Below are 27,567 nucleotides of genomic sequence, written 5' to 3' on the forward strand. Positions count from 1 at the left end.
TAATTCCAGTGACTTGGGAGGCTGAGGTAGGAGGATCACAAGTTTAAGGCCAGACTCAGCAACCTAATGAGACCCTGTCTCAAAATAAAAAATAAAAAGGGCTGGGGAGGTAGCTCAGTGGTAGAGCTCCCTTGGGTTCAATCCTGGTTTCAATTTTGCAAATAAAATAAGACAACACAAACAAACGGGAGCACCATGGGGTGAAGTGGTTTTGCTCATTTTCCCTCTAATCATTTAGATGTCTACTTAAATATAACATTTGACACAAAGAACATAGCCAATCTTCAAAGCTGATTTATCTGTTTTTTAACATAGTTCAGAACTCTTCTATCCAGAGAAAGAGTCGAAGTGGAGTGGAACATGCCTCGCTTGCTGAGGAAAGGAACGAGTGTCTCTACCGAGCAGCGAAGGACATTCCTTCAGCTCCCGAGCAGCCCCTCGAGAGGCCGCCTGCTTGATGAACTCTTCCATGTCGTTTACTTTTAGGAAACCTCTCTTCTTAATAGGGTGAGCTTATTTTTGAATTGATAAATAGAAAATGGTATGTTTGGCACGAGGTTTTGAAATATGCATCCATCGTGGAGTGACTGATCCAGGCTCATCGACATATGAACTCCTTCGCACGCTTGCTTGTGAGCGCACTTAGCAATTCTGAAGTACACGATACATTCTTATTACCTCTAGTGAATCTGTTTTTGCTGAAGTTAAGTGTAAAGAAGGGTGAGGAGGTGAAATTTATTCTTCATTTCTTAATGGGCTTTGGAGCCGCAGGAAAATGTTTGTATACCTGGCTCTGCTCCCAGGTAACTCTGGCCCAGTCATGTAATCCCTTGAGTCCTGGTTTCCTCACCTTCGAGCTGAGGATAACAGGGCTCCTGGAGGCTAATGGATGGGAACATGCCAAGCACGGTGCTATGTGAACAATGTTCAATAAGTGTTCATCTTTTTTCTGCCTCTATGAAAAAAACCTTAAGTTTCTGCTCCTTTCATTTTTTTATGCCCAGATAAAGTAAAATGAAAAGCCACCATGAATATCTCTACTTACCCTTCTCCTTTTCTCAAAGTTTATCAATCCACCCTGAAAGAAATAAAATAAAAAATAAAAAGATGACCAACCAAGTTACTTTTGAAACATAGCCCCAAGTTGTTCCAGGTCACATTAAAACAGATGAAAGGAATGATAAAGCCTAATTATTAATGATCCTATAATTATGGCTACTACAGAGGAAGACAATCATCTTTTGTTTCAAGAAAAACATTCTTTTAGCCGGGTGTGGTGGCACATGCCTGCAATGTCAGCTATTCATGAGGCTAAGGCAAGAGGATCCCAAGTTCAAGGCCAGCCTGGGCAACCTAACAAGACTCTGTCTCAAAATTTTTAAAAAGGGCTGGGAATGTGGCCCAGTAGTAGAGCACACACATAACAACATGAGGCCCTGGATTCAATCCCTAGCTTAAAAAAAGAAAGAATATTCTTTTCATTTATAATGGGCAGGTTACGTTTTCTTTTAAAATGTCTGAAATCAACTAAAATAGTAATGATGAAATATCACAAGTCAGAATCCAAGTATCTGTAGAGCCAGTGAAGACAAAAGCGTGAGTAAATATTCCATTACTCTTGCTTCCTTGGTCAAAAGCAACAAAAACAGATGGTCACTGACTCATGCTGGAAACCAAATTGTCAATGGTTTATCAAAGGGGAAGTCACTTGTGCACAGCATCATGAGAAGTTAAGTTTCAATTCTTCATCCTCCTAGCCAAATCCTGTTCTCAACTTAACTTCTGGATCTCTGGTCACTCCCCCAAATTCCCCAACACTGAGGGTATTTCCTGAGATAAGCTGAGGCACAGTGTAGGAAAAGACAAGAGCTCCGGAAACATAAAATAAATGGAAATGTCCCTAACCCTTATAACACGGAGGTGAGCACACTACTCTTTTTAGTTAGGAAAAAACGAGCTATGAAAACCCACAAAGCAGAATATGCTTAAATACATAAGCAAGTCTTTCAAATATTAAATTCCCTTCCCACTTATGTCTTATTATTTACTAACAAAGTCTGCTTGTTTGTCTGGCTTTCACCTCTTTTCATGTTCCAGAATAAAGAGAGTGCAGATGTGCACCCCAGAACAGGCAGCAACACAAAATACAATAAAAGAGGAGCAGTTTACACTTGGAAGTTCACAAAGCTGCCTCCCTCCTGGCTTATTGCTAGTGCCAGGGCCACTGTTCCTTCAGCTCCGCCTCAGCGTCTGCCTCCACTTCTAGACTCACTTCCAGATCTCACTCCAATCCCCGTCTTAACAAGGCCCTCCCACCACAGCCCCTCGTGTTACCAATCATGACTACAGCGATTTCATAAAAATTTCTATTTCTACCAACTGCTGCCTACTTTGCTCTATCATTCCTTCCACGGGCTTCTGAGTCTCAGCTGAGACCATCTTTTGGTGTTATTCTTTGTAATTCTTGCAGCACCCAGCACAATACCACGTGCATTACAGGCTCTCAATAGAGAGTGACAGAAGCAAATTTCTCTTTTAAAAATCCAAGGAGAAAGCCACAGGCCCAATTGTGACACCTGCATGGAGCTCACCTCGATGTAGTCCTGGAGAGCAGTGTCCAGCATGGTCAGGTCAGTCAGGAAGGTGCCCAGGTAGGGTACAGTTCCCTGCATCACACCCTGGGAATAATCAGAGAACAACTATCTTTATTGTTATTGAAAAGTTTAAAGGTTTCAGTAACCTTCATACTAGAGGACATGGACCCAGTCAAGGACTAATTTGGAGCTATTAGAAAAACCTCCATGACAAAAAATTTAAAACCCTTCACAAATAGCAAAGGAACTCCATGATCTAAAGTCTAGCTTTCAAGTCATAACAACTAAGCTTCAAAACCAGGAAATCACAGACATACATTCAAATGTGTTCACAGTAGGTTTTATATTTTGCTTAAACTCTGTTAAGTGGGTCATCTGTTTGCTTTCAGAGTATGTGGACACTCACGGTGGTTTGGAATGGCACTGGAAAGTGGTGGCCTCACCACTGGTAAGAGAGGGCCACCACGCAATGGGTAAGTGTGCATTACGAGAGTACAGGGCGCCATGTTTAAAATGGCCTCTTGGGCTAGTCTTAGTGACTTACTTTCAAAGATGTAAGAAAGGGAAAAATAGTAACCTTAAAGAAAGAAACCTGGCAAACTCTACCTTAACCATGTGATGAAGATCAACATCAGCGGTGGCATCATCAGTGTGACACCAGATGACACCATTTGCTACTTGATATGAAGTGACAAGAAGGGCACTTCTTGTCATTCTTCAAAAAAACCTATAACCTTAGTCTACTCACTAGAAAAGCAAAGACAAACCCAGATTATAGGACACTGTACAGGACACCTGAACAGTACCCCTTAGGACTGCCCAGGTCATGAAGAACAAGAGAAGACTGAGAAGCCATCATGGATCAGAAGAGCCTGGGAGGATGAGGCAATTACATACAGTGTCCTAGGCTGGAAGGGTCCTGGAACTAATGGGAAACTGGTGAAATCCAACCAAGTCTGAGTTTTAGTTAACAGTATTACACCAGTGTCAATTTCTTAGCACTGACAGATATGCCACGACTACATAAGAGCCTAAGAATGGGAGAAACTGGGTGAAGGGTTTACAGAAACGTTAGGGTTTACAGTATTCTGTGTTATTATACTTGCAACTTTTCTGTACATCTGCAATTATTCCAAAATGAAGAGTTCGTTTTTTTTTTTTCCAGATCTGCCCACTGGAAGTGAAGGTGGAAGGGCTTCAACAGGACTGCAGGTTTCTGTGTTCCTCTCACAAGGCCACCAAGGCACTAAGCATTCTGCAGGGAAAATTGAAAGGGGCTTCCAGGGACATCTTATCCTGAATGCATGAAGGTACTTGGGGAAATTCTAGCAGGAACAGCCTCAGTTGGGGCAAGGCCAGGCTGCTTGGCACGAGGCTGGCCACCTCCCCAGCCAGGTCACACCAAGGAGGATTTTGTCCTTCAGGAACTCCCTGTCAGCTGCAGCTTGTCCTTCTCGTTATGTGGACAAGGTCTCACCCTGAACTAAAATAATCTTCTCCCCCACTTTGGTAACAGCTATTTTTAACTTGTCTTTGAACTACCACGAAAGTTTGAAACACTGTGAGTTTTACAGACTTTATGTTACAGACGACTCCTAGCATTCAAAATATTTTTGATTTATGTCCAGCTTTCCAAAAAAGGAGAAAATCCTTTCAAGGCAGGGATGAGAATATTTATTTTGTCATTCTCTAATCTCCTATTTCTAAGCTAAAGGCTAGGCATTTAAAAGACTGAATGATCATAATAACTATCTTTCAATTTTAAGAAGAGAGTTTGGGTACTCCTTTGAGTATTGAAAAACTGGAAAGGTTTGGTTAGTCCCTGGGATTGGTAAGGAGAGCTGGGTAATGTCTCTAGCATTTGGGAAGAAATGAAATGATCTCTGAGTACAAAGACCAAATCCTCCTGCTGGCAGAGAATCCCTTTCCTCCACCATCATCTGCCAAAAGCTGAGGAAGGCAGGAAGCCCAGGAGGCTTCCAGGCCAAGCTGGCCCAGGACCTCAGTGCAGGAGAGGGTGGGGAGAGGCACCTGCTGCAGACCTGCCCTCACTGTCAGAACAGAACCCTTCCAGAACATGATTGGTAGCTCTCTGTGTTCATTTCCTACTGGGTCAAATGGGAGTAAGAATCTTTCCCGAAGAATTCCCAGGGCTGCTAAGAACAAATGAAGTCAAGCAAGGAAGCCCTGCAGATGGGAAGATGCTGTGCCCTGCAGGCCCAGCGGCCCAGCCACCTCCACGGGCCGCTCTCCCTGGGCTCTCGGGGAGGAAGAAGGCGGGACATACCATATCCTTCTGGAGCTGGAGCCGCCTCTGAGTTCGCTTCTGGTTTTCCTTCACACTGCTGTCCAGATTTGCAAACTTGGAGGTTCCCTCCTAAGAAAGAGCACACGGAGAGCCGAGTGACGGAGGAGGCCACTCTAGGGAGAAGGAAGGGGCACCTAGCTTCTGGGACGCATCAGCACCCTCTGCACAGGTCTCTGGATGCACGCAAAGGAAGAGCCCTCCACTAAGAAGTGCTTGGCTGGCTGCTGGCCCGTGGTCACACTTTGAGGCCAGGGACCTGGATGGTCCTGTTCTATAAGAAGAGTGTTTGGTTTGCTTATGAAATTGATCATCGCTACAAGGCAGGCAATTCCTGGAATGAAGACATTTTTACATGTCCTAAGTTTTACTCAGAATGATCTTATGTCCATTAAATGAAGCCCTCTTCCTCTGCACACGGTGCCATTTCTTGACATTGGTCTGAAACAGATGTGCCAGCATTCTGTGAAAGGAAAGGGACTCATTCTGTGGTATTTCTTAGCTAAATGAAACTGCTATCCTGGAAGCTTCCTGAGGAAGTCCAGGATCCTGGCACATCACCAACTCATGAAAGCTAGGCCTTCACGTGTTTGCCCCTGTTCCCAGTCAGTGCTCCGAGGTTGCCTCCAAGGTCTGCCCATCTACCCCTCCTCCTGGCGCCTGAGGAAAGCCAGCCAGCCTTGCTCTCCTCCTGTCGACGGGAACAGCAAACTCTTCTACGTGATTAATCACGAGTTTGCTGACTGCACACAAAATGTTTTGGGTCTGTGGTTTCAGGGTCTTGTTAAGTTCTTGTTTTCCAGAAACTGCATGAATGGGAGGCAAATTTCACAATTCAGTAGTGTACAACCTCTCCATTCGTTTCTCCTTAGTCAGTTTTTCCTGGGTTTACTATGTTACCTTAGCATGTGACCTCTCACTACTGTACAACTAGAAGATGGCTCTTTTCCAGTACCATGGCCTTGCTGATGGTGGTAAGGCCTGGACATGGTCTATCATTAACCAGTCTTAACAGAGGCCCCGGTACACCATCAGGGATGGAACCCACGGTGACTCATGACCTATTTCAGTTTTCCCTATTACAAATGATAATAAGGACAGCCACCATTCAGTGATCCCCCTGGGGGTGCATGATGATAGCCTGATTTGTGCCACTTCCTGTGCTAGATGATTCTGAGTCTTCTCAAATTCTTAAGAATCTGCTTGCATGAAAGTCCACGCAGTCTGACGTGAACATGAGTGTGCATGTCTTTCTAATGGGTTGATCCTGTAGAGGAAATGACTGCTGATGCAGCAAACTTCTTCCTAAGGATTCCTGAAAAGTGAAAGAGTTCCTAAGAATCACAGAACAACAGAGTGGTAGGGATCCTACCACTGAGGACCACCTCCGCATTAGTAGGAAAGACACAGACCTGCAGTGGGGAACTGACCCCTTGTTCATTCAATGCCTTTGACACTTCAAGAGAGTGAGATTCCACCCTTGGCTGCAGCACTTTTAAAAGGACCGGCTCGTGCAGTCCTTCCAGATGAAGTGTCAAACGAAGCTCACTCACTTGCCCACCCAGCGGTTCTAGTTTCTTCTCTTTCCGTGGCCTCAGGTCCCCTACTCAGCACCGTCTCACAATGCCATCCCCTGAACCTTCCTGCAAGGTGTCATGGACTGCCGTGACGGCGTCACTCTGGTTCTTCCTCCTGCCTCTTGCTGCTCATGCTCAGTCTCTCAAGTGACTTTTCTTTCTGCCCAAGTCATCTTGCTTTTCAATATACTCGCATCCTTGTAAATGTGATCCAATCCCATGATGTTAATCACCACCTGTGTGTGGATGAATTCCAGGTCCTTCCCTTTCCTGCATCAACCTCCCCCTCCTTTCCTTTCTCTTCTTGTCTTTCCACCTCTGTCCTCTTTCCTTCTGTCTAGTGCAAATTTCTCCCTTGACTCTCACCTTTCCTCTATCTCTTTAGCAGACCCCAATGCCTTCACCATATTGTTCTGGGCCTCAGAGGGACCAACTTAATAGGTCTAGAAGGATCTCATCTACAGGGTACTGCATCCCTTTCAATAAATGTTGGTTAAATGAAAGTTCAGAAGCTTCTGGTGATTTTTATTTGACTACAGGTATTCACAGTTCTAACAATCCCCCGCTCCAGCTTTGAAGGTAACATGTTTTGGAGCTTCACTAAACACACATCTCCATCAGAGTAATTTCTGGGGCTTTCTAGCAGTTGTTTATATTAATTTGATGGAGAGAATCATAAGAATCACAAGAAGAAATGGTGACAGTTTGCTTTCCTGTTATCTTGAAATCTGTGAACTCTAAGGTTCACCTGCTTAGAATAATCTGTTTCAGAAATCATAACAATATAACAAGTTGAAGATCATTTTTGAGAAGAAATACAAGCAATTTTCCCAATATTTAAAAGGAAAACCATGGATTTTTTCCTAATTATTATGTTGCCTGGGTTATAATACTATAGAAGTGGCATATTACATTTACCCAGAGCAGCAGACAGGTCATTTACAACTAAGGTCACCCAACTACAGATCAGTACAAGCCCAGGAGTAACATATTAGAAACAGAGCCCAGTAATTTATTTCATTGATTCTTTTGAGAAACTAAGTACCTTGATTTCATTTTTTAAAACTGTGTTGAGAATTTACACCCAGAATTACACACTTCATATGAAGAATGATCAACAAAGGTGACAGGAAGGGGACATATATCCTGCCCAAAGCATTCCACTATTAATGATAATGCACAGACCACATGGATTCATAGCCAAGTTTTTCATTTCTTTGGGATCTGAGCCATACGTAAGAAATTTAACTTAGAGTACTAAGGTAAACTTCTGCATTTAAGAAAGGTTTATGGGATCTATAATGTCTAGATAGAGCATTGCTTCTAAGGTTTCAGCCAGAAGACTGAGAGCAGGCAATGAGCTGCACAGTATCCAATTTATCTACCTTGGAAGGATGACTCAGGTCTACTGGGAGTTGAATGTGTGGCTCCAGTTAGTCTAGCTTTGTATTATGGATAGGAGACCACTAAGCCATCTCCTTCCAGACACATGGGTTTCCATTTAAAGTCTGCAAATGCAGAGGGATATGAAGCAGGGAGTAATACAATCTCAGCAGTTGTTGAATGTGCAGTTAGTCCAGTAGTCTAAATTCAAAGTCAGACATCTGCATCAACTGCCCTGCTCATGTCATCTACTCCAAGAAGGCCCAAAGGTGGGCACATTGTTAAAGTCACACGAATGACAACAGCTATCAATTCATGTAGTCAAACAATAGTTTCTGAACACACAGTACGTGTCAGGCACCGCATCAGACGTTAGGGATCTGGTCTCTGCCTGGAAGAAGCTTACAGATCAGTAAGGAGACATGGTTAAGTCCACAGGCATCTCCAGCAGAGCATGTTATATGTGCCAGGACAGGAATGATGGACTTCTCCTAGAACAGACTAGGGGGACTTAATCAGACCAAAGGAGTCAAGGAAGACTACTAGAGACAGAAGTCCACGCCAAGACAGAGAGGATGGGTAGGGCAGGAGCAGAATATGAAGATCATGGCATATGCCTTTACAGGAATGACTGACCTATAAGCTTTAACTCTGAGAGTTTGAAGAGTTCCGACCGGATGCCTTTTCAGTAACCCCACCTCCCCCTGACTTTTATTCCTACTCCAGTGCCCTCCCCGAGCTCAAATTTGTGGCTTATACTTTATGCACTTTCACTTGTTATGCACACTTTGGTGTTATATGTATACTGCTTACCAAACACTAAAAAGAGCACACATTTGCATAGTGCTTTCACACACGTTACTCTAACAACCTTCAAACCAATACTACGAGGTCAGCAGACCTGTTGCCATTATTGTGTCCAATTTAGAAAAGGAGACTACAATTATCACATCTTCTAATTGCCTGGTTCAGGGATTCCCCCCAGAGTAGGACATATGACACAATTTTATAATGGTCTCCTTCCTATCTCTCCATGAGACTGCAATCCTCTTATGATCAGAGATTTGGAGATCAATAGAGTTGCATCTCCATACCTAGCACATAATGAATACTCATTCATATTTGCTGAATTAGTGATTTACCTCCTCTATGAAGATGTACTTGATCTACATTGTCCTCTGATTTCAAGGGGCAAATGAAATGGCTTTTTGCCTAAGTAAGAAATGCACAGGTTTTAGAATCTAACCAGATTGCATTCACATTTTATCTGGTTATAGTGTGAATCTGGAATGTCCACCAAAGGCTCACATATTGAGGGCTTGGTTCCCAATGCAGCAATGTCCAGAAGTGAGGCTTCTGGGAAATGGTTGTCTCATGAGGGCTCTGACCTCATCAATGGATTAATCCACTGAAGGATTCATAGATGAATGCACTACTGGGAGGGGGAGGAAATGGCAGGAGGTGGGACCTAGTTCAAAAAAGTGTGTTCTTGGGGTCATGCCCTTAGGGACTATATCTTGTCCCTGTCTGCCCCACCTTTTTTGTCTCTCTGCTTCCTATGGGATGAGCAGCTCTTCTGGACTACACCCTCTCCACCATGATGCTCTGCCTCACTATGGACCCAAGAGCAATGAAGCCAGCCAACCACAGACTGAAACCTCTGAAACCATAAACAAAACAAATCTTTCTTTCCCCTTATTTGATTTTCTCTGGTAGTTTGTCATAGCAATAGAGAGCTGATTAATACAAGCTCTATCACCTAGCAGGTATGTGCCTTAGGGCATGCTACTTCCCTTTCTACGCCTTGTCTATCTGTGAAATGAGGGTGATAAAACCTACTTACAGAAGGGCATGGAGATAGTATCTGGCTTGAGTTCATTTCCCTCTAGTGATTATTCACAAGCTCTTACGTGTCATTCTTTGGCTATTGTTTAGTGTCAATTGCTATCAACTATAGGTGAGCGTCTGGAAACAGGGTCTGTGTTAATCATCTTCATATTTCTAGAGGCAGGTTCAATACTTCACAGATGTTAGACACTGAACACAGTTCTGGAGTAACAATGTGAGCCAAGGTCTGCCCAGCATGCAGTTTAGAAGCCACCACTCACTAGTGTCCAATAAATATTGTTGACAAGAGACTGTGCACTTTGGTCCAAATAAAGGATGCAGAATTGCCAGCTTGGCTTCTCATTCTAGGAGATGTTTTACTGAGAAGAAATAGTCCAGAGCCTCTTACCCGCTTGATTGCCAGCACTTGATAACTCAGAGCAGCCTGTTAAAGAGGTACATATATGAACGCAAGTTTCACAATCTGGTTTAGAACAGGGGCACTAAGGAAGTAGAAGGAGAGAGCTTAACTGGACTTTGAATTTTCTCAACAACAAGTTGTCTAGATTATGCACAGAACACAAAAATCCTACTTTGTAAGTGGACTGAAGGAACACAAGGAGCCCCAAACTCCTCCTCCCTTGGATGGGATGGATTCCAGAGCTTTCAGCAGAGCTACTCAGTCCTCGCCACCAGGCTCACCTTCATCAGCAGTTCCCGGCTGGTCAAATGGTTATTGTGGTCTGAGAAGATGTCTGAAAGTTCTTCAAACATCAGCATTCGGTCCCTATGAAGAGGGGTTAAGAAAATATTAACAATGAAGAAAGAGTAAAAACCCAACACCTTTGGCCTAGCTCTCCTCAGCACCTACAGCTATGGAAGACTGTTTTGATCTCAGTATCAGTGGGTAATATGAACACAATGAAGCCAATACCTTTCTTCATGCAAGGTGGCTTTTATATTTTAAGGTGAATGTGGCTACCTGTGTGAAACCACAAAGGTCAGAATCACAAACAAGGATGGCTCGTCTGGGGCATCAGGTGATTCAGTCACAACACGTTCCCTTCAGTGAATCCAAGGGGACCCGAGATGCGATCTTGACCAGGCCGCTCATTTTAGATGGGAAGATACCATGCTAAAGGTTAGCCCAAGTTTCCACTAGTAACTTGGGAGTTTAAGGGATACAACCTGAATTTTCAGAATCACAGGCCAGCGTTCTTACTCACAGGCAGAGTAGAATGGGGGCAGGTGGGAAGAGGGCATAGATTCAAATCTCAACTCTGGCGTTACTTCCTGAGGGATCTAGGACAGGCGGCTTAACTTTGCTGAGCTCTCGTTTTCTATCTGTACAGGGAATACTCCCACCCACTGCAGGGAGCTGTGAAGGTAAGCTACAGGTGACCCAGGCTCAGCTCCTGCCTGCCCTTGGCCTCCAGCCCGGCACATGTGCCTCCTTCCTGAGTGTCTCCACACGCCCCTCCAGGGTGACTGTCTGGATGGTTCTGAAGGTAAGGGACGGTTAGGGGCCACATCTTTATATAAGCGACGTTTTCACTATCATGAAAAAGCCATTATTCAGAACTCTTTTTTTAATTGCAAGAAGTATAATAATGCTCTTATAATAGAGGACACTATTAAAAGATACTTATATTCTGGAGAAAACAGTTAAGAACTTAATTACATATGGCCCTAAATAAAGAGAAATAAATATCCTCCGTCTACAGAAGGCTAGAAATATGAAGGTCTATAGGCAAAGGGATACCCAAGTAAGAACTCTTGACCCTGTCCCACCAATTCAGCAAAAGACAGCGCAAAGCTGATGTGGAAAGGCCTTTAGGGTCTTCTCTGAGGAACCCTGACACTCTGGCATTCCTGTTACTACATCAACCAACATCCAACCAGGAAACAAACCAGACAGGCTGAACAGAATTCAGCTTTGAAGATTTTTTGTTTGTTTTTGAAAAGTAGTTTAAAAGGACAGCTGGAAGAATGGACCTTCCCATAGGGCCACCATAGAGACCAAGATACAAGCCCACTACTCTTTTCACTTGTGTTTTAACCTCAAATTTGCTGGAGAATAAATCTTGGGCTGACTAGGTGACTTTCTATAGTGTCCTGTTAGCCAACCACCCAAAAAGCATAGGGTTACCTTTCGCTGCAATCAGAGAGGGCTGCCCGTTAACACCGGAGCACCCCTTTGTTTCTCATGCCATTGTGGGTGGTAGGCAGTGATGAGGGGAGGCAGAGGCAGAGGCAGAGGGGAGGTGTGAGGATGAGGACCCTGTAAGCTGCAGATTCTCATCTGTTTGCCCAGTGACTTCCAGGAGCTGATTCCCCACAACCCACACCTTTGGTAAGATGTGTGTGCAGAGGAAAATCAATCAGCTAATCTTTCATGCAGAGTCATTTTCATTATTAAAAATGAAGAAGAGAAAGAACCCAAGAAAAGAGTAGAAATCAAGAACTCTCCCCTGGACTTTGAGGTGCCTGCCTGACTGTCCATTTTTCTCCAGATAATGGTGTCATGAACAACACACTAGCTTTGGAGTCCAGGTCACTATCGCTTCTACAGCTCTGTAGTGCAAAGCATTGAGATCATCCATTTTATTTTTCTCCTTTTATCCATCAAAGAAGTATAAATAGTGCTATTTTCTCCCAAGTAGACTATCCCCTGAATGAAAATACAAGCTTATCAGTAAGCCTGAGTACTCTGGCACTATTTTCCAGCATATATTTATGAAACTCCGGTTTGCCAATGGGGATCTCTTTCAATTTTGAGTAGTGTCAGGGATCAATCGACTCTGAGTAAACTGATGGACTGGATCTGGGTCTTCCACTCTGGAAAAAACCTACTACTCTTCCAGGGCAGCCCTGGTTGGGGAGCCAGCTGCCCCTCCTGATCAACACTGACTATCCTGCTAGATTAGACAGCATTTACTCATTCTTCTCTGATACAGTCTGATGGGCCAATTAGTTCAAACTTGGGAAGGCTTGGGTGTAGCTGACCTGACTGGTACCCAAGACAGAACCCTCTGCACTGCTGAGACCATAACTGCCCACCCCCACCTTCCCTCCTTTGCATAAGGACCTCTGGTCTATAAGCGAAATTCTGGAAGTAGAAGATGGTAAGAGTGAAATAATAAAGGAATTATGTTGTCAATTGCTTCAAAGGTTGCACAAAGAAATGTGGAAGAAAAACAACATAGAACGTGGCCAGTTAATAACTCCCATCAGGTTCTCAGGAAGGAACACTTATAGAGTTCTTTTTAACATTGCTAAGATAGCTTTTAGAATGCTGAAGCAGAAATGGACTAAATAGTTTCCTACTGAACATCAAGAATTAATGCCCTAGCTGCACATGTTATCCCTCACATCCTGGAATAGCTCAGGGCTTTCGAATGAGGCTGAAAAATAACCAGAAGTCACAGCAAATTGTTGTAACTCCACCACTTCACAACCTGATCCCTAAAAATCCAGATAATGAGCACATCCTTCAAATCAGCCCCAAAGCCAATAATCTTGGCTTTGGCACACTTTGGAGAATGAGTTTGGTTCCTGAAGCAGCCCTGCCTTGAAATTCATTAATAATTATGTGGAAAATGCACCCTGTCAGGCACCCACAGAGGATTTCAAATATGCACCTCTCCTCATATAACACGAGCTTGGAAGGCGGAGGCCCGTGGCTCTCGTGAAGCAACTATCGCGCCAAAAAAAAGAAGAGCAGAGCCTTGGGAACTTACTTTGGGACAGCAGCCCAAGTCTTCTTCAAGCGATAGATGGAATTAGACTGCAGTGCCGAAACGATGGCCCTCAAGGAGGAAAAATTCTTCAGGATTCTACATTCCTGTATGGGGAGTGATGGAGACATAAAGGCATTTAAACATCAATATTCCAGTGAGTTGGTGGTTTCCTGTTTTAGAGGTATCACAGCTGCTATGAATTCTTACCACTAAACAGGCAGCTGTATAAATACTGAACATCAAAAAGTGGCTCCTTCCTCCCACCCCAGTCACCGAAACACTTTATAGATTTTGGCACTGTATGCTTGTTTTTCTCCCTTTAATATATTTTTGCGTTGTTGTTACAGTTTTATAGTTTCCAGCTTTCCCAGTAAAAACATGAATGGTGGTGGGTCTACAGAAGTATGCTAGAGAAAGCAACCTTTTCTTCTGCGGAAAGCACACACATACCCTGAACACAGATATGAAAGACCACTGCAGCCTTTGGACCCATAGAGAGAACTGGCAGTAAGCACTCAGAGTTAAGATGGTATCAAACATCTCATGAGCAACCCTTGTCCTGAGAGGTGTATATAACTTGGCAATAAAAATTCACCATGAGTTGAACTTTGGCTTTTATGCTCTTAGCCAAGGGGGACTATTTTTATACACATTCATTTGGTTTCAAATTGGCTTGTCCCACAATCACAAACATTCAGAAACACCTTGGTACTTTAGTACTTCCAAAATAACTTGGGCTTTTAAAAGGAGATTCGTTTTGGCAGTGTTTTGAAACAAAAACAGTGAAAGAACAGGGAACATTCTGGATGTCATTTTCTGGGTAAGGAGAAGGGCTCTGTGTTTAAGCAGCCATGAGGACCAAACCGATAGCATCAGCAACCAGTGACCTTGGAGTCAAGTCCTGCTGAATGAACAACAAGGGCAGGAAAGAGCCTCAGAGAGTGGGCTACACCTATGTCAAAGGAGATGCTTCAGATACAGGCACGTGAATGTGCAAGGTGCACACCGTTCACTAGGGAGCACGCTGGGTGTGTTTAGCTTTGTGCAGAACATCTGGGACGAGAGGTCCCAGAATGGTTAAGTGCACATGCAAATCACTTCATGTATTAGTTCATGAAAGTCTGTGCATCCTGACTATGAAGGATAAACCAGCATCCTCAGATTTATCCTGAAGACCACGCCAAACAAGGCCTCAGACATTTTCTTTAGAGTAAATGCTAATGTGTCTTATAAAAGTCATGCCCACCTGTTTTAAAGGCCTCAATGTCTCCCACCTTACAGAAAGAAAGAAAAAGAGAGAAGGCAAGCAAGCAAACAAGCTAGCTAGCTCTAAATTGCAGTCTGGAAACCAATCCTATGAAAGCATAGTTCAACAAAGGTTCAGAAACCAAAAGTCATGTTCTGAAATTCAGGAAACTTGCAATAAAGGAACGCAGGCACAGATATATCATGCAAATTGTAATAAACATATGGAACACATCACTTCCAAAGAAGTTTAAAAGAAGGTTTTAAAGGAGTCCAAAAGGCATCTGGTCCCATTTCTAGAAAAGGAGGTATTTTCAGGAGACAAGACGTGGAAATAAAACTGCAGCATTAAGGCCAGTCCAAGCCAATACATGGATTAGGTCAGAAGAATTTTCTGCATGTAAAATTATTATCATTTTTTGAAACATCTTTTCAGCAGAAATTGACTGTGACAAAAGCAGGAAAAGTAAAATAAACTTTGGCAGGAAACTGCCTGTGAGTTTCATTATTTCATTAGGTTAAGCTACACCATTTCAAGATACAAATTCAATGTTAGAAACCAGTATCATCAAAGGTAAGGAATCTTGACTTTTTTTATATGCTGAGATTTGGGATAAAATTCAAATTGTATTTATTTCATCATACAAATGCACAACATATTTAACTTGGACAAGTATGTGTATGATATACTGTGTCATATACATATAAGCTACATTCTTGCTGTAGACTTTCTAAGAAGTTGAAAGTTGTGGGTAAATAGGCCATTGGCTTTTAAGATATGTAGAACACTATAAATGCTGTATAAATGCTGTGGCATTTATGGCAAGAAAATTCCAGAAAATAAAAAAAATGCTGGCGCCACAGAGAATGCCTCTAATCCCAGCAGCTCAGGAGGCTGAGACAGGAGGATCGCGAGCTCAAAGCCAGCCTCAGCAAAAGCAAGGCGCTAAACAACTTGGTGAGACCCTGCATCTAAATAAAATGCAAAATAGGGCTGGGGATGTGGCTCAGTGGTCGAGTACCCCTGAGTTCAATCTCCAGTACTCCCCCGGGGGAAAAAAAAAATTTCCTTATCATTCAAAGAAGAGAATTCCCATGCTAATATCACATTCTATCAGAACACCATCTTTTGTAGTTGTCTGTTGAGAAATAAGCTCAATTTAGACTATGGGAAATTTAAATTACTTCTGCACCTTATATTGTTTCTTGTTCACTCTTTTCATATACTAAAAAAAATCTGTTAATAGTAAACCACCTAAAGACTCAAAAGAAGGCACAATTATGTCCTTGCTTTTTAATCAAGAACAACAAAAAGAATGTGAAAGACTCAGGCATTGTGCCCGACAGACAGGGGCTTAGTGAAAAATATATCTAAGGGGATATAAAACAAAATGTGTGTTGGTTGTGTTGCCCATAGAGCCCAGAATACAAACTAGAGGATATCTACATAAAAAGTACTTTTCAAAATCATTTTTCCTTATGCAATTTCTTCAGTCTAGAAAAAAATTAAAAAATCTTTGAATACCAAAAATCCTACTAGTCAAGCTAAGTTCAAATATCACCTCATCCACGAAGCCTTCCTTCATCACCTGAATCTGAAGGGATTGCCCGCCTCCACTTTTACAACTCTGGAGGGCTGAATCCTTTGCTGCCCAGGCGAAGGTTAATTCCAGTTACATCCTGGCCCCTGTAGGACTAAATCACTTATGTTCTATCCTGTTATGTCCCTAAAGTACATATTGTGGCTTATGCACATTAGGAGCTCACAAAGTATATGAGCAACTAAACACAGTCGTTTTCTCAGTCATGACACAGAGGCTGGTAAGTGAAGGTCACTCGCATGTAAGCAGTTGACCCAAGAGCTTGGACTCACACTCAGCAGGATGCAGCTCAGGCTGAGAAATATTCTTCTCCCTTTCATCTTGTGGTCTGAAGTTGTAAGGGCCTCAGGTAGGCCCCAGGTTAATGTGAGATGTATGTAAAGAGATTCAGGATTGTGAGGAGGCAACAGCTCTCCAAATCTACAGAATAGGCAATGCTCCCAGGTGCTGGGATGAAGACTGGTCTGTTTATCAGAGACCATGGGTTATACTGACCAGGCACTGAGGCTATGGTGAACAGAAAGGAAGAAGCAGACAGAACGTCTTGCCCCAGAGAAGCAGCACTGTGGGGCCAGGAGTGGAAACAAGGAAGTACAGGATCAAGTGGGTTTTTTTAGAGGGAAAATAAATAAGCCCCCAAGGTAAGATGAAACATTTTCTTACTTTGGAAAGCAACAGTAACAATGAAAACCCATTGAACCTAATATATAATCTTCTGACTGACTTTCAATGACATGGCTAAACCATTTGGACAGAGCGATGCGTAGTCTCCGAAATCTACCAAACAAAGAATATTTTAAAAAAGACAATTACATGAGCAATGTTAATCCACTTCTCAATGATTTTGGCTCTCTGCTGGGTCTTGAGTTCTTTGCCCCCCAGGATGGTGCTGACAACACACTTGGTGAGGGTATTAAACTGAGAGATGGTAGCGCGGATCGTAGGAGCCAAATGTTTGTTTTCCTTCTTATCCCTTCGAGACCAAATGCAGCCCAGGCAGTGGTGAGGCACTACTCTCTTGAATAGTTGCTGGAACAAAAGAGGGATTGACATTAAGGACAGCACAGACATTTCACATGGCAAAGCACGTCACCCTGGTCATCTGTAAATTGGTATTTATGGATGGACAAATAAGCCTTTTCTATTTGATTTGCCTCATGGTGTCCATTTCAATAGACGAAAGTAAATAATTAATAAATTAATGAGCCAGAGAAGTCTGCATGATCTTTTAAAATCTGCTCAAGTAAGCAAATAGAACACAGTGACCAAAAGATAATTTAAATGACCAAAAACATTTTGACTTTTCTATCTTGCAAGGAAAGTCAAGTAAGATCTATGCTACTGATCAAAAAACAAAAAAAAGTGGTTCAGGTTATTTTAACTTGAAAATCCTAACCATGGTATGTCCTGGGCACTCTGATCATGAACTGTCTGTAACACAAATGGATGCTCACTGGACACCTGAACCTGAAAAGTGATCTGCAGAAGTACAGCATGTGCCACATCTGTCAATGTCACTGTTTCAAATTCATTAAAATAAAGAGACTGATAGGGAAAATCATTCAATATTACACAGTTAAAGAAAGAAAGTGAGATGGAAATCCTAGTTTTCAGGTCTTTTCCTCAAAGTTATAACCAATGATGTCGAGGTTTTTCATTTTTTCCTGCTATCAGTTGAGCAAACAAAAAATAATTGTTGAACAAATTATATTCTCATTTGTACAATTCAGTATAAGATGTACAGAAGTTTGCATAAGAGAGAGAACACTAGAATTTACTTTATGTAGACTATCAGATTTATCTTGGATACTTAATTTGCATGTTCATTAAATGGAAGCTCTTTGCCAATTTATATGTTATTTTTCAAAAGTAAGTGCAGAAGAGCTAAAACCACTGTGATAATTCCTGCGGGTCCCTTTTCTTTAACTGGTATTTACCCGCTAGCATTGAGCTGTGAAATGTGACTGACATAACCAAATGTGTAGCAAAAATATTCAAGCTTCAAAAGTGCAGGAAGCACACGTGGAAATGAGCTGCCAGATTCGGTCACATGTGGATTCAATGAATTTATTTTATCCTAACTTGTACTTTGACCCCTTTACAATCCTCCAAATAAACAGTTCAGCTCTTGAAATATTTATGAGTCTAAAGGGAGAGAAATACCCATGGAACGGGCAGATTATGTTTCATTAGGATTAGAATTCTTATTTCCCTCTGTGGCTTGAGATCCAAGTAAAAGGCACCCTCGCTCAGGATTGCAAGAAGAGCTCAGGCCTGAATTATTCAGACGATTGATTCAAGTCACATTTTAACTCTGCGTATACGGGCACAGCCTCTCAAGGTTCAAAAACTCTTCCATCACTTTATTCTCACGGACTCTCTGGGCTACCAGTAATGTCACTGCCCCGTGTTTTAAGTGGTAGCACATCTGAGACACACAGAGAAGACATACTGCATCCATGTAGGTCAGCTGCTCCGCCACGAGATCTTCGGAGAAGCACGTGAATTCTGCTGACCCTCCTCCCTCCAGTTCCTCTTCCTCTTCCAAGTTGAAGGGTATGGTGTTGGGAAGCCCATCTGTTCACATATGGGGGAAAATCAGTAAGGGTGCCACTGGATATGACTTTGCTTATCGAGTCACACTAGACTTCTTTCAAATCCTCAGGGAGAGAAGAGTTAGCATAAAAAAATCTGAGTGAAATGGAGGTCCAATCTGCTTGTTCTCTGATTCTTTATCAAGTTCAGAGGCCTCATGTTGTTACTATGACAAACTATTCTTAGGTAAGGTTACGTTAAGTCTGGAGAAGCAAAGCTAGACCTATATTCTGGCAGGACCCTTCATCTCAGGCTCCTCAAGCTCCCTGATCAACTCTAGGACCGATCTAGCAAATTCCTCTACCAGTTATGCAAATATTACTTGCTAGGACCCTTAGAACTGGATGCCTGGAGGCTTGGGCAGGAAGGAAGATTAGGTCTGGGGAGTAGGATGGCCCAACTAGGTATCAGAAATGCTCATGAAGCACGAGGAATTCTCCAAAGCATTCAGTATTCTCAAAATGTTAGGAGTTGCTATCAGCTTCCACCTAAACCTAAGTGTGCATGAAATAGAACAGACTTACCCTAAAGTCCCCTGAGTTGTCTTATAGATAAGGCCATCAATTAGCAAATTACATAGGGCAGAGCCTGAATAAGAGAGAGTAAATCACTACCTGGGGCTCCAAGTAAACTGAGGAGCCCGGACGTGGAATAGGCGTCAGACTCCCTTGGAAAGATGGGAACAGGATGAAGTTTGACTTGCACCCCAGCCTCCCTTCCCTGGGTTGTTTCCCAGCCTTATCCCCCTACACACTCCTCACTCTCCTTTTAGTCAAATGTGCTCTCAGGGGGAAAAAAAATTAGCTACATTCGGTTGTATCTTAGCAGAAATTTAGAAATTTAAATCAGTGTGTTACTCCTCCTCCCAGAATATATGTTTGAAGACTTTTCTCTTTTTTTTGTACAATGAGTTACTATTTTAGACACCTTGAATCAAGCTGGTATGGTTTTTCCTAAGTTTTCTAAGAGAAAAGGGGTGCTCAGAGTGGATCCTACACCCTTTCCCTGCCAGGACACCAACCGGTTCCTGACCACTCTAGTGGCAGGGATGTGACTTAAGATTGACTCCTGACTCCAGAGTTGAAGGTCCCCATAAGAATGGGGTTGGAATATAACCAGAAAAGGTTGCAGGGTTCACTGCAGAGTCTGGGTCACAAACAAGGTACAAGCTAGAGGAGCTAAGACCACAGTATGGCACTTTTCTTCCATGCAACACTAGTACTCTCTCATTTGGTAGAGAAATAAGAAATATGGCTGAATAATATTCCCTTGTGTATATATACCACAGTTTCTTTATCCGTTCATCGGTTGAAGGGCATCGAGGTTGGTTCCACAATCTAGCTATTGTGAATTGAGCAGCTATGAACATTGATGTGGCTGCATCACTGTAGTATGCTGATTTTAAGTCCTTTGGGTATAAAACAAGGAGTGGGATAGCTGGGTTAAATGGTGGGTCCATTCCAAGTTTTCTGAGGACTCTCCACACTGCTTTCCAGGGTGGCTGTACCAATTTGCAACTCCACCAGCAATGTAAAAGTGTGCCTTTTTCCCCACTTCCATGCCAATACCTATTATTGCTTGTTCTTGATAACAGCCATTCTAATTGGAGTAAGATGAAATCTTAGAGTTATTTTGATTTGTATTTCTCTAATAACTAGAGATATTGAACACTTTTTCATATGTAGGGGGTAAGAGAAGAATGGAGGAACGTCAGATTACGTAGAGGGAAATGGGGGGAGGTGGGGGTATGAAAAATGGTGGAATGAGACAGACATCATTACCCTATGTACATTTATGATTACACGAATGGTGTGAATCTACATTGTGTACGACCATAGAAACGAAAAGTTGTACCCCCTTTGTGTACAGTGGATCAAAATGCAGTCTGTAAAAATTCATGAATAAGTTAATGAAAGTCTTGGTCAATTTTTCTGGCTATTAATTTTTAAGTCAACCTTCATTCCATTATTGAATGGATGCTTAAATGTATCAATAAAAACAACGCTAAAAGATGTTCTAACACTAATAAAAATCTAAATACAAAAAAAGGATAAAATTTGGGATCTCAACCAAAGTTTGAAAGGTGTATCTCATTCCTTTTGACAACTACTATATAAATATAGCCAAATATATGTAAAGCGATGCAGAGGCTGGCCTACTTTAGCCAAGAAGTGTGTGTGCTGAGGCTGGACCTTCTCATCATTCTTTCAACAAACATTTGTGGCAATCTGGTCTGTGTCTACAATGTCCCTATGTTCACACATACTGATTTGTGGTCCCTTTCTCTCTGGGGCCTGGTCCATCCTATACCGTTTCAGTTTTCCAACTCTCTTCCAGAGGTGAGTAAAAACTTGATACACAATTTTATTTTTGAAAAACATATAGCAAAGCTTGTTGCTTTCGCCAGCATGAGAGTGGGTAAATTAAGGATATGGGCGCCAGGCTCCTAAAACTGCTTTTCAGTAATGACTCCTAATAAACAGAGCTTAGAGCTTTCTTGATTAAAATTTTCCAAACTTAGAAAAAGACTCACTTTGGGGTATTGCCTGAAAGCTTTTGTGAGGTCAAGCAGTCTCCCTCTCCCCTGCCTTGGCCTGCCAAATGAGCTCTGTCTTCCAGTCCCTGGGCTGGAGACAAGGAACGACTGGTCCCACTGGTTCCCCAATTAGGCCTGGAGCCAGGGTCAGCACTGATGGGGGGTTGGTCTCCCACACAGCATTTTCCACTCCAGCACAAAGCCGGGCGGGCGGGGAGGCCCTGAAGGGAGCTAGGTTGCAGCTGGAGGAGCCCCTGGTATTCGGGCATTCCCGGCAGATGAAGTCATCGGAGATGGAAAGCCTCTGGCAGCCGCTTCTAATGATGCCATTGCATCCCTCTTGCCGGTCCCCAACATACAAAGTTCATCAGGTGCTGTGGAATCTAAGGTCACTGTACTTCCCTGGAGCTCTTCCCTCACCTGTGCGGGGCCCACTTCCTTTCCCTTGCTGAAGAACCTGGGCTCCACTTCCGGGCTTTGCCTGTCAGAGCTCCGCGTGGGTCAGCCACCATAGCAACCGTCACCCAGCACCCCAAGGGAGGGATAAAACATCACCTTGAAGCCTGTTCCAACCTCTTACTTAAGTTCTTCAAAGCCTGATAGTTCTAAGCACCGCACAACCGGCAGAGGTGGCCCTTTCTCTGTCCTTGAAAATAGGAGGTTAATTCCTCAACTAGGAAAAACCACCCTCAGAAACTTCCACTGATAAAGCCCTCGGAGATGCTAAATGACAGTATCTGCACGGTCAGGCGACACGAGGGCAACACACTTTCTAGTGGAAGGAGAAACACTGGCTCTAGCTTTTGTGGGGGCCAGAGGGTGCTGGATGTGATCCCTTGCCTGCTGGGTGGTAGTTGTTTGTGATCAGTTTACATTTGGTAGAGGGAGGGACCAAAAGCAAACTTCATTTCAGCATGGCACATCTGGCAAGGGAAGACAAAGAATCATCAAGGAAACCCTCTTTTGGTAACGGAAGAAACCCTGGGAAATTAATTTCTCTGAGCCAGTTTCATCTATCAAATGATGGAGCTGGGCGGTATCGAGAATCCATTTTGCTCCAGGCCTTCAGGGCTCTGCAACAGCACTCGGTGAATCAGATCCCCAACTTCCCAGCAGCTTGTCCTCCTCGTGGCACAGGGCTTCCCACTCGGCCGTCAGCATGTACTCACTGTCCGTTTCCACATCCTGCTTCTGAAACTGCTCAAGAAGATTCTGGGCCCTTCTCTCTGGGTCAGAGCCTGGCATCATCCGTTTGAGATAATCCAGCAGCTTCTGTAAGCAAGGGAAGAGAGGGGGCTCTCGGAAGTCTTCCGCACACTGGTCGAGCCAGGCCCGCAGGATGGAAGCGATTGCACTGGGAAAGAGAAATGGAGAGTCACTCACCCACCTGCCCAAGGGGACTCCTGAACAGCAGGGCCTATTCCCTGTGTACCCCAGGGAAACTTGGGCTGGTGGTCAACAGGTCACTCACCCACAAGTTCCAGAAACCATCAGTGAACTTGAAGCACTTGAAAACAAGCTAACTATTCTTTATTATTTTAAGTGGTGGCTGAAGGAAAGGAGGAGGGGAGACAAAGAAGGTTAAAAAAAAATAATAATAATAAAAAGAGGAACCAAAACTTTGGGAAAACCCATCCAGGGCAGAAAAAGACATGCAGAAGAAGATTTAGTGAGTTTTGAAGGCAACTTTTCAAAGCAATCTGCACATCACATAATGGCATTATATGGTTTCCAGTTCTGGACTTGCTCAAATCAAAGACCACAAAATCTACCATACTTATATTTTAGGCGATAACTCACTACCACCAGGCCAGAAATCCTTCTGAAGGAAGGAAGTGTCTGGGCTTGAAAAAGGTAAATGCACAAATTTAATTTTACAAAGATCACCGAGGCTTTGGCATGAGCACCAAAAATGTCCTCATAAAATTATTCTTATGTTCCTTAAATGACAGAGGAGACTGCTTCAAGTGGGAGGAATAGTGAGGTTAGATCTCTGAAAGATAAAGAAAAACTTGGTAAGCAAAACCTCTGTGAAGGTGACTTCCTCTCATAGCAGGTCAAGGGTCATAGGCAGGGTCCACTGAGGATAAAACAAGGTCCCAGAGCACAAACGTCAGGGTCATTGTGTGTGCAGGTTCCTACAGACATGTTGCTAATAACATCAGGGTGTTGCCTTTAGGTCTGGGGCACACTCCAGGGAAGAGACAGATGAATGACAAAAGGGATAAAATGGAAGCCAGGCACGATGATACGTATCTATAATCCCAGCTACTTGGAAGGCTAAGGCAGGAGGATCACAAGTTTGAGACCAGCCTGGGCATCTGAGCCAGACCCTTTCTCAAAATAACAAATAGAAAGGGGCCAGGCGAACTGGCACACACCTGGAATCCCAGCAGCTTGGGAGGCAGAGGCAGGAGGATCACAAGTTCAAAGCCAGCCTCAGCAAAAGTGAGGTGCTAAGCAACTCGGCAAGACCCCGTCTCTAAATAAAATACAAAAAAAGGGCTGGGGATGTGGCTCAGTGGTTAAGTGCCCCTGAGTTAATCTCCAGTACCAAAAAGAAAAAGAAAAAAAGAAGAAGGACTGTGGATGCAGCTCAGCACCTCCCTTCAAAAAGATAAATGTTTTGTGTGCTATTCTTCTACGCTTCATATTCAAAGAAAAGCTCCGGCACTCGCTGGGCAGTGCCCCACTGAGAAGAACAGACGCTGCCTCACTAACAACCACCACCCACGGTCAGGGAGTATTGACCGGTGAGGACAGGAGAAGATGACAGGGACTATAAATTAATCATGTGCATGTTTAATTGGTGGAGGTACAACACTTGGTCTCAGCCAAAGACCTAACGTTTTCAGCCAAAATAATTTTTAGCAAATCTTAAAATTATCATCATCATCAAATTGTACTTCACACAATGGCATGTGAAACAAATTGTTTATTTAACTAACAAACTCCAACTTGACTGAAGGTCCTCACTGTGCGTGTGTGAAACTGCAGGCGGGCTGGGCGTGTGCAACTTTCATGTCTCAATTTCAGACCAAAGAACTGGATGGAGTCGATGCATGAGTAGGATGGAAGCCCACTGAACACTGAATTTGTGGAATGGAAGGACAAGCAGGAAGAGAATGAAGGTGCTGTTTCACTCATGTGGACTCTAAGGCATTTGGAACTACGATATCAGAATGTCTATATCAAAAGCAGATGACAAAGGTATAGAAATACTTCAACAGTCTAAATATTTAGTCCAGATTTAATAAAATCATAAACAAAAATTTTGTTCTCTTCCAGAAAACTGGAAGAAGGCAATCTGGGATCTAGGTTTAGTTGAAAAGGTGAGTAAAATGAAATCAATGGACTTATATTTTGACGGTCTCACATTGTTTTATTATGATCCTTTCTTCACAAAAACCAAGTATCATGAATTAAAGAAGAAAATGATAAAGCTCTGTTCTCAAGCTTCTTTTTCATAAGGAATAGTTTTCCTTTCTATCTAAGAAGCAGTGAGCCCAGAACGATGGTGGGCACGTGGGTGGGGTGACAGACAAGAACACCAGGAAACCTGACATTTGAATACATCAAGCTGATTCTTACAGAACAACATTACATTGCTCAAAAGAAGGGTGAGTGAATCTAATTACCACTACTCCCATAATATTTCAGTGAGAAGAGACTCTTCCAATGACACTGATGGAAACACAGATATGGAGAGGTGGTAATAGACATGGAAATCACAAGGAAAAGTCAAAAAGCACTGGTCTAAGGAGGAGACGGACAGCCTGAGGACCCCTCAGAACCTCGTAACTTAAAAGAACTTCCGCATAGAAAACCAACATTAGAGGAAGATCAGTGATACTATTATATCATTTGTTCCTTACCTGCTCATAATTGCTAATTTTAAAATTACACAATTCATTATTCATTGCAAAAACAGTAAATCTTACAAATGTATATAAACAAAAAAGCAAAATATCTACTCTCCTACTTCATTCCAATCCCATTCCCATGATCTGTGAGTTTGTAATATATCCTTCTAGAATTTTCTGTGGATATATATACATATTTAAATACACTGAGCAGTATGATGTGGGCCAGCTCTCCATTCCCCACCTCTAGATTTAGTTTACTGTTTTGTGATGACACAGTATTCCATTGCACGGAGGTTCCATAACTCATTTAAGTATTCTTCCACTGGTAGGCAGATTATTTCAGTGATTTCCAGTTTCTCATGATTACAGTTAAAAACGTGTGCCCTTCCTTCTCCCTGGGTACGAGTGTGAGTGGTTCTATACACTGGGGCACATGGAAAGCTGCAGCCCGAGGCCTGAGGGAGTCCTGAGAGAAGGCTTGGTCTGAATCTCACTTGTCCTGAGTGCACATTTTGTCCTCCTCAATCTGAGGCTGTTGACTAGCTCTGGAAATCTACTTATTTGGCCCTTTGTGCCAGTGACCCTCCCGCAGCTCAGTCTAAAAGACTCTGAAAGTTCACTGCAAAACCAGACATTGAATTTGCCAGAAAAACCATTTTCACACAAAAGAGGAATAAAGGGGAAGGAGGAAGAAGAAAGAGAGAAAGGGAAAGACGCAAACTGCACAATAAAATTCCAGGCAGACCCCTGCCCTCGGAGCCAGCAGTGTTTATCAGCATGCCAGGGAGGGAGGCTTTCTGGAAAGGCCTGGACCCCTGCCCAAAGCTCACAGTAGCTTTATGTTTGCCAATCCTGGGAAGAAACTTTCCGTTCTTGATAGACTAAGAAGTGGATACAAATGTGAAACTTTTAAGATTCCAAAAGGAAAACATCACAAATTTGTGGCAGAGAAAACACAATTACTGAGTGACCCTGTTACCCGGCCCAGCTCCACTCCTTACAGCTAACTCGCACGCTAACAGAACCGAGTGGAACAATGTTGAAGTCACAAACCTTCAGGAAAGGTGTGACTGTCAGACTAGAGAAGTCACTTGGCTCTGCGGAGCACAAAATGGACACTGGAGAAGGAAGCTTGACTCCTGGGCCAAGCCGCCTGGGAAATCAGGGTTCCGATGGGTCAGGTAGCTCCACGAATCCTGTGTGGAGAAGACTCAGAAATGGCTGCCTTCCCCCACCTGACGCTGATCTGCTGTGATTTCAAATGGCATACTGTCCCTGAAGGACATTTTGAGACACCTGGGGGAGGGATGATTATTAACAGTCTTACAGCCTCTTGCCAAAAGTCACAGAAGGGAGGGACTGGGAACCTTAAATGGCTCAGTGAAATCAATCAACACTCAGGAGAACCAACTCAAAGCATTTGCCACCTGTCACAGAAAGAATGGCACAAAGTACAAACCATGCCATGAAACTGTGGCTCCAAGCCCGGTGGGAATTTGTTCACCAACGTGAACAAATGCACACGTGGGTGCAAACACACACACCTAGGGACGCTCTCTGGAACAGACCAATTCAAAGACATCAAATTGTAACATTAACTGCAAGAGATGATTTTTGAAGACTAAGAAGTAATTTCTGAAATAAAATGGAAAGATGAAGATAGTGACCTAAACTCAGAAAGGAGAAAAGTCGGTGCGTGACCTCCCTGTCCAGAGTAATCTTTGGTGGGTTACAGGGTGAACTCTTGAGTCCCGGAGAGAGCTGCAAATCTGAATAAGCACACCAGGAAGGTGGCCAGGGACAGCAGCCCAAACCTGACAGCGGAGGGGACAACCAGCATTGTTTCCCACCATAGCATTCTCGGCAACATACAAAACTTCTCTCACTACTGCCACATCCTATGGGGAAAGGCAGGCAGGCTCAGGCGTCAACATGTGGAACTTACGCATGTGGCTTCTAAGGCTTTTCCCTCCAGGAAGCAGACTCCTGGGGAGAATTAATTCACCAATGAAGTTAGTAATTATTGACTGTCCTTTATTATTTATGTGACAAGCACCACAGTAGGGGAGTCCAGGGTCCCATGGAAGCTTTTAACTTCAGAGGGAGCCAACCCAGTCCAGGCTTCAGCAAGGGCGCTCCTGAGGAAATGAGGTCAAAGCTGAGCTCTTAAGGATAAGCAAGAGTCAGTGGGGTGAAGACTGAGGCGACAGCACAAGCCAAGGTCCAGAGCCTTGAAGACCTGCTTAGCTGAAGAACAGAGGGGAGGGAGGCGGTGCAGCCAGGTGTGTCAGGCTGTGG

At 43.3% G+C, this 27,567-nt stretch overlaps 1 protein-coding gene across 6 annotated transcripts in view; it reads right to left on the minus strand.

Moving 5' to 3' along the window:
- The window catches only part of Rgl1 (ral guanine nucleotide dissociation stimulator like 1), a 270,086-nt gene that overhangs the window by 19,560 nt on the left and 222,959 nt on the right, over window positions 1-27,567 (minus strand). For 3 of the 6 annotated variants that reach the window (XM_047520545.1, XM_047520542.1, XM_047520544.1), the window contains 8 exons: window positions 22,573-22,757; window positions 18,725-18,849; window positions 17,086-17,301; window positions 13,427-13,530; window positions 10,389-10,473; window positions 4,882-4,971; window positions 2,592-2,699; window positions 1,046-1,078 (listed from right to left, as the gene is read on the minus strand). In XM_047520545.1, the coding sequence (XP_047376501.1) occupies window positions 1,046-1,078; window positions 2,592-2,699; window positions 4,882-4,971; window positions 10,389-10,473; window positions 13,427-13,530; window positions 17,086-17,301; window positions 18,725-18,849; window positions 22,573-22,757 (946 nt within the window). The remainder of the gene's footprint in view (window positions 1-1,045; window positions 1,079-2,591; window positions 2,700-4,881; window positions 4,972-10,388; window positions 10,474-13,426; window positions 13,531-17,085; window positions 17,302-18,724; window positions 18,850-22,572; window positions 22,758-27,567) is intronic. The other 3 variants (XM_047520547.1, XM_047520543.1, XM_047520546.1) reach the window with 1 other exon arrangement.

Source organism: Sciurus carolinensis, chromosome 12 (genome assembly GCF_902686445.1).
Source record: "Sciurus carolinensis chromosome 12, mSciCar1.2, whole genome shotgun sequence".
Taxonomy (NCBI): Eukaryota; Metazoa; Chordata; class Mammalia; order Rodentia; family Sciuridae; genus Sciurus; species Sciurus carolinensis.